This window comes from Bos indicus, chromosome 12, assembly GCF_029378745.1.
Source record: "Bos indicus isolate NIAB-ARS_2022 breed Sahiwal x Tharparkar chromosome 12, NIAB-ARS_B.indTharparkar_mat_pri_1.0, whole genome shotgun sequence".
NCBI lineage: Eukaryota > Metazoa > Chordata > Mammalia > Artiodactyla > Bovidae > Bos > Bos indicus.
The window spans coordinates 50,556,375-50,570,649 of NC_091771.1; the positions used below are offsets into that span (position 1 = coordinate 50,556,375).

At 38.2% G+C, this 14,275-nt stretch overlaps 1 protein-coding gene across 12 annotated transcripts in view; it reads left to right on the plus strand.

The window, feature by feature from the left end:
* Nucleotides 1-14,275, plus strand: part of LMO7 (LIM domain 7) — a 219,234-nt gene that overhangs the window by 84,776 nt on the left and 120,183 nt on the right. For all 12 annotated transcript variants that reach the window (XM_019971570.2, XM_019971569.2, XM_019971574.2 and 9 more), the window contains exon 3: nucleotides 4,593-4,662. In XM_019971570.2, the coding sequence (XP_019827129.2) occupies nucleotides 4,593-4,662 (70 nt within the window). The remainder of the gene's footprint in view (nucleotides 1-4,592; nucleotides 4,663-14,275) is intronic.

Sequence of the window (14,275 nt, forward strand, 5' to 3'; positions counted from 1 at the left end):
TTAGCATGTTATTTGGTTCCTGAATACAGCCAGTGACCTGGAGTCAGTGTTGCCTTTAGGAATTCCACATGTATAATTAAAGAAGGAATGATGCTAAAGCTGAAACTCCAGTACTTTGGCCACCTCATGCGAAGAGTTGACTCACTGGAAAAGACTCTAATGCTGGGAGGGATTGGGGGCAGAAGGAGAAGGAGACGACAGAGGATGAGATGGCTGGATGGCATCACTGACTCGATGGACGTGAGTCTGGGTGAACTCCGGGAGTTGGTGATGGACAGGGAGGCCTGGCGTGCTACTATTCATGGGGTCGCAAAGAGTCGGACACGACTGAGCGACTGATCTGATCTGATCTGATTATGCAAAGGGGCTTCCCTGGTGGCTCAGTCAATAAAGAATCTGCTTGCAATGCAGAAGACCGAGGTTCTATCCTTGGGTTCTGGAAGATCCCCTGGAAAAGGGAATGGCTCCCCACTCCAGTATTCTTGCCTGGAGAATTCTGTGGGCAAAGGAGCCTGGTGGACTCCAATGACTGAGTGACTAACACTGTTATGCAAAGAAACTCTATCTGTGAAAGAGAGTAGTATCCTCTCATGTGGCACCAACCAGTCCATTCTGAAGATCAGCCCTGGGATTTCTTTGGAAGGAATGATGCTAAAGCTGAAACTCCAGTACTTTGGCCACCTCATGCGAAGAGTTGACTCATTAGAAAAGACTCTGATGCTAGGAGGGATTGGGGGCAGGAGGAGAAGGGGACGACAGAGGATGAGATGGCTGGATGGCATCACTGACTCGATGGAAGTGAGTCTGAGTGAACTCCTGGAGTTGGTGATGGACAGGGAGGCCTGGCGTGCTGTGATTCATGGGGTCGCAAAGAGTCGGACATGACTGAGCGACTGAACTGAACTGAACTGAAGACTATGCCCTCCCTATTCATTTAGATAGACTTAAATTTCACAGAAGTTTAAATTTCATGAAACCTATTTTTCGCCCCAGAAGAAATACCCTGGAAGTTCTTCCTTTAGTTGTATATAAAAATAATTGCAAACAAACATAATCAGATTGGATGCTTGCTTTTTACTGAAACTGTATGAGAATTATCTCCATACTCTAGTGCTTAGAACTGACACTTAACATTTTCACAGTTGACAAAGTAAAACTGCATTTTCCTCTAGTGACACCATATTTTAGAGGTAGTTCGCAGGTTATCCAGAGTGTTGTTTTTCCTTGTGGTTATGTCCATGTTGTACACATATGCGGATGCTCAGGAGTGGAAGACGCCAATCCACTGGGTGTATGTTATTGCTGAGTAATAGCTCTGAAATTTTCTGAGGGAGGAGTCCATTAACTCATTATTGGGAGACATCATTTATCTGTGCTATTTTCCTTTACTTCTACTTCTTTCTTCCTTCCATTGACTTAACTGAGAACAGGCTGTGTTATCATCCATTCTAGAAACTGTCTTAAAAAATTCTCTTGATATTACTAACACAGTAATACAAAAATGGTAAGTGACATAAACAGGTAAATGGACTATTCTGGCCAATGTCACCAGTGACTCAAATGGGTGGAGGAGGAAGTTATGACTCTGTTCCTTTAATAAGGACAACTGATGTCAGACTTCCCTGACATTTTATAAGTTGCCCCAGCTCATATTGGTGTCTAACTTTTTATATCTCAGAAAGATTACACTTTAAGAGTCAAGTTCCTGGAGGAAAGTCCATGCCAAACTAGAGATCAACTACTGTGACTTTCTTGATTGACACTGTGCTAGAATTATGTTTCTGTTAAGTGATGTTTCAGTGTTAGTACTGTGCATTGCAAAAAGCCACCAGTCATAGAATTCAAGAAATACTTGCTTCGTAGGGAACAACTACAAGAATTAAATTGGAGTTGTCATTTCTTATAAACTTGCTCAACTCTTTTCTAGCTTTTCAGCTAGTGATTAAAGAAAAATATTGTGACCATGAAGGGAGAAAGCCTTCCTTCCTACATGGTTTTCAGTGCACAAATAAGAAATGAGGAGTCAAAGAGGAACAGTTCTAGGAAATGCTTATAGTCGAAGGGTGGTTCTGCCATCTGTGTTAAGTTGTCTAAAGATCTTTGTGTGAAGAAAGTATGAAAACAGAAAAACAGCTTTTGTTCACCAGACTAAGTCTTCATAAGCCACTGTTTTGTAATTTTGAATCCTGTCGAACAACATTCTGAAGGTCATTAAATTGAGACTTTTGTCTTTTTTTATTTTTAGCACACTCAAGTGTATATATAAATCTCTGGAATGTTGAAGGAGTGACATTCCACAAGTGTCAGATTTTTTTTTTTTTCTGTTGCCCATTGTGAAGGGGAGACCAGTAAATGCAGAATGTTTGATTGTTTCTCCTATATTTGCTTCCATTTTGGAGCTCTGTTAAAGAATAAAGAAATTTTTTTTTTTTTGTGGCAGCATTATTGAATAGAAAAATCACTGTTTCAAATTTAGTTTCCTGGCAGTGATTAATGATTGATTAAACAGGCAGCCATAGTAGAAAAGCACTATTATAGTATTAAATTTCTACATGGCTTGACACTGTTATCAGAGCACTGCAACAAAAAAATAGAAGTCACAAAAATCTAGATTTAGAACCCCAAATTGTACTCTTAAATTTTAGGTGTCAAAGCTGGGTTTTAAAAATGTTTCAGAATCTGGAGACTTACAGATATCTTTGCAGATTCTGTAACAACAGAAACCTTTTCAATGTTAGATTCTGAGGTAACTGTTACCCTATTTGGGTGCATTCTGATGGATTTAAATTTTTACCCAGTCATTCTGTGGTGATAATAAAGCAATCATAGCCTTGAATGAGTTACCAGTGGCTACTAGTTGGTTGTTCGAATGAATTCCATTGCACCCTTTAAATCTGGCAAAACAAACAAACATTGTTTTTAAGCTACTTATTTATTTTTAAAATTTATTTTTTAATAATAAAATATTAATATTTTATATTCTAGAATATTCTTTCATTAGAGACAGTGTATACTCAAGAAAAATATATGTGAAATATAGCTTAACAAAATACCTATAAATTGTAATTATCAGGCTCAGATTTGAAAACACCGTACAGAATTGGTAATCGCCTGGCACATGTTAGAATTAACAGTGATGAAAGCAACGTAATATATTTTCACTTCTTAATGTTTCATTAGTGGTTTGGAAACAGATAACAGGAGAAGGCAATGGCACCCCACTCCAGTACTCTTGCCTGGAAAATCCCATGGATGGAGGAGCCTGGTGGGCTGCAGTCCATGGGGTCTCTAGGAGTCGGACACGACTGAGCGACTTCACTTTCACTTTTCTCTTTCATGCATTGGAGAAGGAAATGGCAACCCACGCCAGTGTTCTTGCCTGGAGAATCCCAGGGACGGTAGCCTGGTGGTCTTCTGTCTGTGGGCTTCCGTCTATGGGATCGCACAGAGTCGGACATGACTGAAGCGACTTAGCAGCCGCAGCAGCAGCAGCAGCAGCAGCAGCAACAGATAACAACTGAATTTGTTCATCAGTATTGTAATTAGCAGCTGAAATTGAGCTCTGTTTGGGAAATTCCTGTGAATTTTCCTTATGTAAAAATTATACAGCAAATGTATTTTAAATAAAATATATAATTAAGGCAACTATATTTTAAGGTATTAGTGAATATGCCCATTTGGGGTTGAAATTTATCCTTTATTTAGACATTGACTGGTAGCTTCCATTTACTTTAGGCAACTTTTTCCCCCCATTTTTTAAAGTTTGTGTTTTGTATTGAGGTAGAGGCAATGGCACCCCACCCCAGTACTCTTGCCTGGCAAATCCCATGGATGGAGGAGCCTGGTGGGCTGCAGACCATGGGGTCGCTAAGAGTCGGACACGACTGAGCGACTTCACTTTCACTTTTCACTTTCATGCATTGGAGAAGGCAATGGCAACCTACTCCAGTATTCTTGCCTGGAGAATCCCAGGGATGGCGGAGCCTGGTGGGCTGCCGTCTATGGGGTTGCACAGAGTCGGACACGACTGAAGTGACTTAGCAGCAGCAGAGCCAATTAACAATGTGACAGTTTCAGGTGAACAACAAAGGGACCCAGCCATATATACACACATATCCATCTGTCCCAATGTTATCTGATGGCCTGGATGGCAGGGTAATTTGGGGGAAAATGGATGCATGCGTAGCTACCTTTTAAAACATGGATAAGTTTGAGAAAAAAATCAGTACAAATGATTAATAGAAAAAGGTATTCTTAGGTTGAAGAGAACTAAACTATAATGGAAGGGATTCATAAACTGTTAAAACAGAATCAAATATTACCTTTCATTAACAAATGTGGAACTATTTTTAAGGACATGTTCTTCAGTGTAGAAGTGTGTTTATATGGTCTTAGAGACCTATTCACTATTGTTGACAGTGCTGGTTTTTGTTTCTTGGTGTATTTTCTTGATTGGTTGTTTTTTCTTGGGCCTGAAGAAAATACTGGAAATGGATGAGTGACATGTATGTTTTTTGAAAATGTTGTAAAGAATGTGAAACTAATGTTGGCTTTCTTGTAACCGCATGTGTTGTTTCTTTCTTTACTTTCAGTTTAATTAATAAACTGAAACCTGGGGTCATTAAGAAGATCAACAGATTGTCCACACCTATAGCAGGCTTGGTAAGTAATAAATTTTCTTCAAAACTAGATTTGTCTCTGTAAGAAAATGGGCATAAACAGATTCTCTTATCTGGAATTATCATTGAAATCAGGTTTAGAGTCTTTTGCTCAAGGAAAGTATTTTTTGTGATCTCCGTATAGATTTAGTGTCTCTTCTGTTTCTATTCTTCCTGCGAAGCTTTTGTTCTGTTTATTTAGTTTTTCCTTTGTTTTACATTTCGTGCCCTTGGACTTCCTGTGTCCTCTTTCTTGGCCCATTTGTCCCACAGATGGCGTTTGTTGAGGATCGTGTTCTTTTCAAACCTCAGCCTCCATACATTGGTTGCTAGGTGACCACAGTTTATGGAAACTGTCCAAACCTGATGCATTGTTACATTTCAGGTGCCTTGTGCTTAGGCGTTGCCCTCACTTGGCACACAGGTCTTGGAGGGTATTTGGACCTATCTGCTCTTTTGGTTTCCTACCAACATCCCGTGTGGTGTTGGGTGAGTCACCGTCTTCTGCTTCACGTCAGTAATATTTTCCATAAGATAACTATTCATGATTCTCTAGATTCCTTCTAGCTTTAAATTCAGAATTTTGTGCATGAATTTTCTACTGGATCAAGACCCTTGAGAGATCAATAGTAAGGTGGGTCTATATCTTTGGAGATAAATAATTTATAATGACAGATGAGGGATATTTTTCAAAATGTTAGCAATCCCAAAGAATCAAGGCTAATGATAGGAGTCTGTTTAAAAAAAAATTAATTTTACAGAACACTGAAGTTTAAGACAGCTATTAACTGGAAGTAAATAATATATATGTTATCTTTGGAGTAGTCAAGTTTCTTTATAATACATTCAGGCACCTTCTGTTTGGCCATCCATGTATTTGCAGATGTTAAAGGCATTATAGATTAAAGGTAGCAGTACTAAAATGTCTGGGTTTGCAGTTGGCTTGAGGATCTCATCAGAATTTTGACAGGAATAAGTTGGTGGCAGAAAATAGACAGAAAATATCTGTCTAGGAGAGAAAGAAAGAAGAGTTGTACAGTTCTTTTCTTTGAAAAAAATCACAAAATTACTATTTTCTTTTGAAATATAGGATGCAGTTGACCCTTGAGCAATGCAAGGGTTAGGAGTGCTGACTCCTCATGCAGTTGAAAATCTGCATATAACTTTACTTTGCCAAAACTAACTGTTAATAGCTTACTATTGACCAGAAGCCTTACTGATAACACAAATAGTTGATTAGCAAATATTTTGTGTGTTATATGTGTTATACACTATATTCTTACAATAAAGGAAGTTAGAAAAGAAAATGTTAAAATCATAAGGAAGAGAAAAATACATTTACAGTACTGTACTGTATTTATTGATACCATAAGTTTACATCATCCATTTACAAGATAGATCATCTGTCTATCAGTGTGTACATCAATATTATCTCACATGATACAAACCACCATGGATAGTATACATATTCCTAATGCTAGACATCAAATTCAGAAGGTAATGTGAAAAAGAAATTCATATTTATTTAGATGTAGTCATGCATTGGGTTTCCCTGGTGGCTCAGTTGGTAAAGAATCAGCCTGCAGTGCAGGAGACCTGGGTTTGATCCCTGGGTTGGGAAGATCCCCTGGAGGAGGGAACGGCAACCCACCCACTCCAGTATTCTTGCCTGGAAAACCCCATGGACAGAGGAGTCTGGTGGGCTATAGTCTGTGGGATTGAAGAGTCGGATACGACTGAGAGATTTAACCCTTTCACATTCATGCAATGATAACAAAAAATAGCACTAGGATTGCTTTACAGTTGCCAAGCCTAAACACTAGTGAGTAAATCATTATACAATTTTTATGACATACAGTATTACAGTCATATTCATGATATAGTGTTAGAAACACTGTTACATTAAAAAATCCACTTACTTGTTGTGATAGTCTGGTATGCAGTTTCTGCAATCATGAGAAAGAGAGAGAGAGAGAGTCATATTGTACTGTAATGTAATTCCTTGAAAGCAAAGTTATAAAACAGTAAGAAAACTAACACATAAGTTTATGTTAAATACCACTCACCTTATGCCTATGTAAGGACAGTGTCTATGAATACTTTATGCACTCTTGATATGCTTTCCTCTTTTTCTTTTGATATTTGTAGGCTACATGGTTTGTCTGAGTTTTTTCAAATTGTCACAAATCTCCAAACAATTTTCTAGTATACTGAAAAAATCCAGGTGTAAGTGGACCAGTGCAGTTCAAACCTGGGTTGTTCAAGTGTCAGCTGTTTATATATCAAGTTCCCAGAGCAGTTGGGCTAAATATTAATTCCTTCCTTCTTACCAAGTTGTAGCTCTTCTACTTCTGTCATGACTAGGCAACTGATAGGGTATTTTTATTGGTTTCAGGTTTGGTTAGGTAAAATACTGTAATATATATGCATATATTGCAATATACATATATGCATGAACTACTTCTAGTAATATAGCAAGTCAGAGATGTTATTTATGGAAAAAAAGAGCTTTGATTTCTGAAGTCTTTCCAGAAAGAAAGATTGTTTAATAAAATGTTTTATATGGAAATAACTTTTATGAAATAACTTCTATGAAAATTTAAAGTGCGAATTGTATTGAAAGTACTCATTCTTTTCAGATGGCTTGAGTTATTCTCAGATGGTTTAATGCTTAGATTTTTAAACTGTCATTTCTTGGATCAATTACATGCATTTTCAATAAAATTAACCTTTGATTCCAAACACCCCAAATATTTGGAAAACTTGAATTGCGGTGGTGGTTTATTATGGTTGGCCACTAGAAGTTTTATTCCGTCTTCTGAGTCTATGATTAGATGAAAGCACCAATGTATTTTATATTTAAATCCAAAGATCTCGCCAAGTATTTCTATTTCAAGTATGAGAAATTCTATCTAGTTTGGATTTTATCTCTAGGAACTAAAGCAAAATGTATGTATGGTACACTTAATAGGGTAATTTCACAACTACAGGACACTGAGTATTTTTAATTGGATTTAGGAGCATAAAGAGTGACCAGAGCCATAGAATTGAGCTAAGCACATTTGGTTTGAAGTCGTTATCATGCATCATTTGACTCTTTCTCATGCTTATGTGTCAGGATGCTTTTTTTCTATCACAGCTTCTTAAAGCCTTAATTTCAAGTGTGAATTAGAGTCCCTGCATTTACCTACTAGGGTTGTTATGAGGATGGGAAGGGATGATATATATATAGTCTGGTCTGTGAATGTTCTTTTGTATCACATTAATTCTTTTAGTAAATACTTGGGTGCCTATTAGGTAAGAATTTTTCTAGTGTATAGGGATATATATTGGCTTCCCTGGGAGCTCAGCTGGTAAAGAATCCACCTGCAAAGTGGGAGACCTGGGTTCAAACCCTGGGTTGGGAAGCTCTCCTGGAGAACGGAACGGCTACCCACTCCAGTATTCTGGCCTGGAGAATAGTATAGTAGACTACTAGACTACTAGTAGACTACTAGAATAGTATAGTAGACCCCATGGACTATAGAACTGTATAGTCCATGGGGTCGCAAAGAGTCAGGCATGACTGAGTGACTTTCACTTTCATAGGGATATATGGGAGAAACAAAGACAAAGACGTTACCCCCAAAGAGCTTATGTTCTGGTGTGGGAGTTGGGATTGGGCAAATGAGTTAACAGATGAGCAAGGAAGCACCAGATAATGAATATGCTGCAGAGAATTATAGTAGAGTGACATTTGCTGAACACCTATTAGCAGTTGGATTTGGACTGGGAGGCTCGACCTCTAATAATTCGTCAAATATAGTATATCAGAAGCCTTAGTTTTGGACACTTATAGAAGAAAGGTATAAAACTTGAGCCAGACTCTACATACTAGTAATTTTTGTGTTCAAAATACCTAACATAGTGACTAGTACATACAGCAGATCAACAATTCTTTTGAATGAGTGAATGAACAAGATTTCCATTGTGAGAAGTAATAGGCTCTAGAATTAGGTCTTTCTCGAAAATGATGTATTTGGCTGCAACAGGTGTCAGTTGCATCGTGTGGGATCTTTGTTGCGTCATGTGGGGTCTTCTCTTATGGGGCCTGGACACTCTAGTTGTGGTGCATGGGCTCCAGGGCACACGAGCTCGGTAGTTGTGGCATGCAGGCTTAGTTGCTCCGTGCACGGGGGAACTTTGTTCCCCGACCAGGTATTGAGCCCATGTCCCTTGCATTGCAAGGTGGCTTCTTAACCACTGGACCATCAAGGAAGTCCCCAGAATTAGGTCTTTGATGGAATAGTGTTATAGGTTGAATTGTGTCCTCCAAATAAAGACACAATACAGGGATACTTCATTTTATTGTGTTTTGCTTTAGTGCACTTTGCAGATACTGTAGTTTTTTTTTTTTTTTTTAAACAAATTGAAGGCTTATGGCAACCCTGAATAGTACAAGTTTTATCAGCACCATTTTTTAACAGCAGTTGTTCACCCCATGTTTCTAGGTCATGTTTGGGTAATTCTTGCAGTATTTCAAACTTTTTCATTATTATTATTATATTTGTTCTGGTGATCTGTGACCTGTGATCTCTGATGTTACTTCTATAACTCTGAAGGCTCAAATGATGGGTAGCATGCTTTAGCAATATGACATTTGTTAATTAAGGTATGTAGGCTGTTTTATTAGACATATTGCACACTTAATAGACTACATAAACGTAACTTTTATATGCACTGGGAAACAAAACAATTCATGTCACCTGCTTTATTGTGGTGGTCTGGAACCTGACCCACAATATCTCTGTGGTATGTTTATATATTGAAGTCCTAAGCTGCAGTACCTCAGAATGTGACCTGATTTGAGAATAGAGTTGTCAGGTGGAGTATGAGGACAGAGGTCATAGTGAATCAGGGTAGGCATTACCCTAACCTAATATGACTGGCATCCTTATATGAAGATGACCTTATGTAGGCAGATAAATACAGGAAGAAAGCTGTGTGATAACTGAGGATTGGAGTGAGGGAGGAGCAGATATTGCCATCAAACCACCAGAAGCTGCAAGAGGCAAAGGATTCTCCTACAGGTTTCATAGGATCATGTCTTTGTGAATACCTCGATTTTCCACTTCTAGTCTCCAGAACTGGAGAAGGCAATGGCACCCCACTCAAGTACTCTTGCCTGGAAAATCCCATGGACGGAGAAGCCTGGTAGGCTGCAGTCCATGGGGTCACGAAGAGTCGGGCACAACTAAGCGACTTCCCTTTCACTTTTCACTTTCATGCATTGGAGAAGGCAATGGCAACCCACTCCAGTGTTCTTGCCTGGAGAATCTCAGGGATGGGGAAGCCTGGGGGGCTGCCGTCTATGGGGTCGCACCGAGTCAGACACAACTGAAGCAACTTAGCAGCAGCAGCAGCAGCGGTCTCCAGAACTGTGAGACAGTTCTCTTTTTTTAAGTCACTCAGTTTGTGGTACTTTGTTATGACAGCCTTAGGAAACTAATACAGATAGATAAATGTTTTAGTCAATACTTGCTTTTTTAAACAAGTTTTGAGATCTTTATTATTTTTTTTTTTAATTTGAAATTCAAAGGAAGTTGCCAGAAAAGCAGTACAGAAAAGTCCTCTGTGCCTTTCACCATGTTTCCCCCATAGTGACATCTTGTATAAGTGGTATAATATTGAAACCGGGAATTCACACTGATGCGTCCCAAGACTTTAATCAGATTCACCAGTTTTATATGTAACTTTTATAAGTGCTTTTAGTAACTAAGAGCAGAGATGCTTTCAAGCTAAGTGAGATGAAGAGTGTTTTAAGGATTTTCCAAAGGACTCTTATTAATCTAGTGCTCAGGCATAACCATGGCAGCTGCATTCCACATGATTACTTTTTTCTGTCCCTTTTCTGACAGAAAATGGCATCCCTTAGTTGCATTTCCTAAGAGAAGAATCTGAATGGATCGGATTACCTTTTGTTTTCTTTTCATTGGAGTAGAGTAGACTTACACTGTTGATTCGTTTCAGGTGTATAGTAAAGTGACTCAGTTACACTCTTTTCCCATTAGAGGTTATTACAGAATATTGAGTGGAGCTCCCTGTGCCATTATTCATTTTCTGATACATAGTAGTGTTGTATGTTTCTCCATCTCATAATTTATCCCTTCCCCTCACATTTTGCCTTGGGTAACCTTAAGTTTTATTTTGAGATCTGTGAGTCTACGCTTCCCTTTTCTTTCCCTGCTACAGATACCATGGGTTAGTGGCCGACCGGTAGATGAGTTCCTTGCGTGAGAGTGGTCTTGGCTAACTAGGCTGTGGTCAGGAGTATTCATTTCCTTTGGTTTTTTTCAGTTCAGGTGTATGGGTTGAGGTGATTTTTGTAAATGAGGTTTGTGTAGGGTAGATACCAAGTTAAGTCAAATACAGAAATAATTACACAATTTCTATGTAAGGGTTTGTTAAGCTGTGTGAGTATGGTGTTCAGGCCCCTGCTTTCTGTGGCTTCTCTTTTACTCTCCTTTCTTCAGCTATGACTTTTGTCCGTCTCATGTCCACTGCCATGTGTATTTAGCTATGAAGCTGAGGCATTGGATTTATTCATGGCAGATGGACCTGTGTGAGACACATGGAATGTCTCCTGAGTAATGACAACAGAGGGAGACGCTAAGATGATTTAGAAATATACTGAATGCTTTGCTTAAAACAGTCATATGATTAGATGATGATTTTTTTTTTCTTGAGGAAAGCAGTAATTATATTCTCATAGATCTTCTAGAGATATGGCTTTTCTTGCTTGACTGAGTTTTGTAAAGAAATACATTTCCCCCTATCATTTAAATTCCCTTTGTTCTTTACAAAGCCATGCTAAAAATTCTAACCCCAGAGTTTCACCCTTCCAAAAAGTTAGCTGGTGTTAAATGTGGGTGTGTTCAAATCATTGAAACTCAAAACAAAAACTTTGAGAGTTAAAAAAACTCCACCTCAAAACAAAACCCTGAAAAACAGGCAAGATATTCTGATGGTGAAAAGAGCCATTGAACCAGAATAATATTTTACTATGGGTTGCATTAGTGTGCATGAAATACAATATGTGTAGAAAACATCAAGCAAGTTATTAACCATAAAACTTACAGTCATCTTGGACCCCTAATGATTTGTTAGTATTTTCTAAAGCAAGGTTTCTCAGCCTCGGCACTATTGACATTTGGGGCTGGGCAGTTCTTTGTTGTAGGCATCTGTCCTGTGCGTTGTAGAATGTTGAGCAGCATCACTGTGCCCTCCACCCCCCAGTTATGACAATTAAAAATGACTCCTGACATTGCCAGTAACCCCTCTAGGGTAAATTTATCCTGGTTGAGAACCACTGAGCTAAAGAATCAAAGTAAACTCTACCCTTTTTACATGGACTAGTTTGCTGGCTGACTATAGATCGAATTGATCTCACACTTGCCATTTCAGTTGAGGTTTCCCTTTGAAAGCAATGGTATCCTAGAAAATTTTACTATGAATCATTTGTTTGTTTGAATGTTTCTATCCATCAGTGGACTTAGTAGAGAAATGCTCAGTATATCTAGGCTTGCATGAAAAATATGGGCTCAGTTTGAACATCTTTGCTCTAAAGGGTTATTCTTTCAGGTTCCTTGAAGAGTAGAAATGTGTAAGGTTGACTGTAGAGGCTGGGGAAAATTGTCTCCTCATTTAGGAATGCCTTAGAGTACAGCAAATGAGCAAAGATGCCAGCTAGCTTAAGCTATTAGATGTGTCGTTTTCTCCTGCCTTCATAATGGTTATTTTAAGAAATAAGACAAGTCTATGGGTCTGGTCTTACCACCATTTATTGGAAGGTTATTAGTGGTCATTGTTCTTACACCTGTGTAACATTAGTTCTGATTCATTCATCTTCACTCACCTGTACCTGGGTGTCAGCAAAGTAGAACAGCCTAGTCTATGACAAAGTCACTATTGAAACATCTAGTTATTCTCTTCCAGCTATAATATAAAATTCACCTGAGGAATCACCTATAAAATTAAAACATTCTCATCCAGGTTTTTATCATGTACTTTCCTAAAAACTACTTTCAAGCAATGACTACTATATTTATCCCATTGAAAATAATTTTTAGTAAAATAAGCCCAAGAATTGGGAGAGAGGAGGCTTGTGAGACTCTGAGTTTGTGAGCTCTTTCTACAAATAAGACCAAAATGTGAGACCTCAAGATAGTATTTTCAGGAGAAAAAAGCTTTCTTCTGTTTCTTTTCTTTTCCAAGTTGAAATAATGTAAAAAGTACAAATATAATTACTATTTTCATTCAAGTGTGGTTCTTTTCTGGGTAAGAGGGAAGAATACATTTGTATGGTTGAAGAGAAAGTACTCAAGGAATATTAGAATGTGGCTTGGATGAGTAGCCAGTATAAATATATGCCTTGCTTGAAAGACGGTTATTGAGGGTTGCTCTGTACTAGGTCAAACCCAATTTGCATCCCAGAGGGAATATCTCTCTAGTTGGTAATAAGGACCATTGGTGAAAATATCTGGATGTTGATATATGCAAAACACTGATAACAAGCTGTAGCATGTGAAGAGGGGAAGATGGTGTGAAAGGGAAAGTTTCTCAGTAGTGTCCAGCTCTTTTCGACCCCATGGACTGTAGCTTGCCAGGCTCCTCTGTCCTTGGAATTCTCCAGGCCAGAGTACTGGAGTGGGTCGCTGTTCGTTTCTCCAGGGGATATTCCCAACTCAGGGATTGAACCCAGGTCTCCCGAGATGCAGGCGGCTTCTTTACTGTCTGAGCCACCAGGGAAGCCGGTATAAAATAACCATTTCATGGTAACATCAGTGGTGTCTATTTTCTGGTCTTGAATTTTATGGCTGATTTTGTAGATTTGTTGAAGGAGATCTTCCACCTAGTGAGCTTGGGAAAGGCTTCCACCAAGCAAATTCTTTTTGATTCACTCATCCTTGGCAATTTGATTATTTAGCCAATAAGAGCAGCATTCATGCTGAGCTAATTCTAATTGCCATCCCCATCTTTAAGTGGATAAGGGTAAACAAGAGGGTCCCCTTCTGTAACCCTTACTCTTCCCTCCACTCTTAGTTTTTAAACAGTTGATAACGAAGCTAGATGTTTCTATGAATTGCTGTTTCTTGCCTATTACTGTATTGGAACAACTGCATATATGTTGGATCAGACCTTGGGGTTTTATTGAGTTAAAAGATTTTTTACTTTCATTTCCTAATAGAGACAGTGAAGGTTAAATTATATCAATAAACTTGACTAAAACTGCTCAGTTGTAGTCTCATGATTAAATCTACTTTAAAAATTTGTTTTTATTTCAAAGGGAATTTGAACTGCTGTTCCAAGCTGTGTGATTATGTTTCAAACTCCAATATTTAAACTGTTCTTATTTTACTAGATGCCAGCCTCACTATTTTCTTTAAAAACAAAGCACCAATAACACAAAGTACTTTTTCTTACTTCTTAAGAAAGACGTGTACCATAGTGTTACCATTTTTATTTTACTGTTACACTTGTGTAAGAAATCATAGCATAAATGTTAGCTATTTACTGAAAATAAGATCACTTTGTGCCTTTAAAATATTTTCTGTGGTTGTATTTTAATATAAGTATTT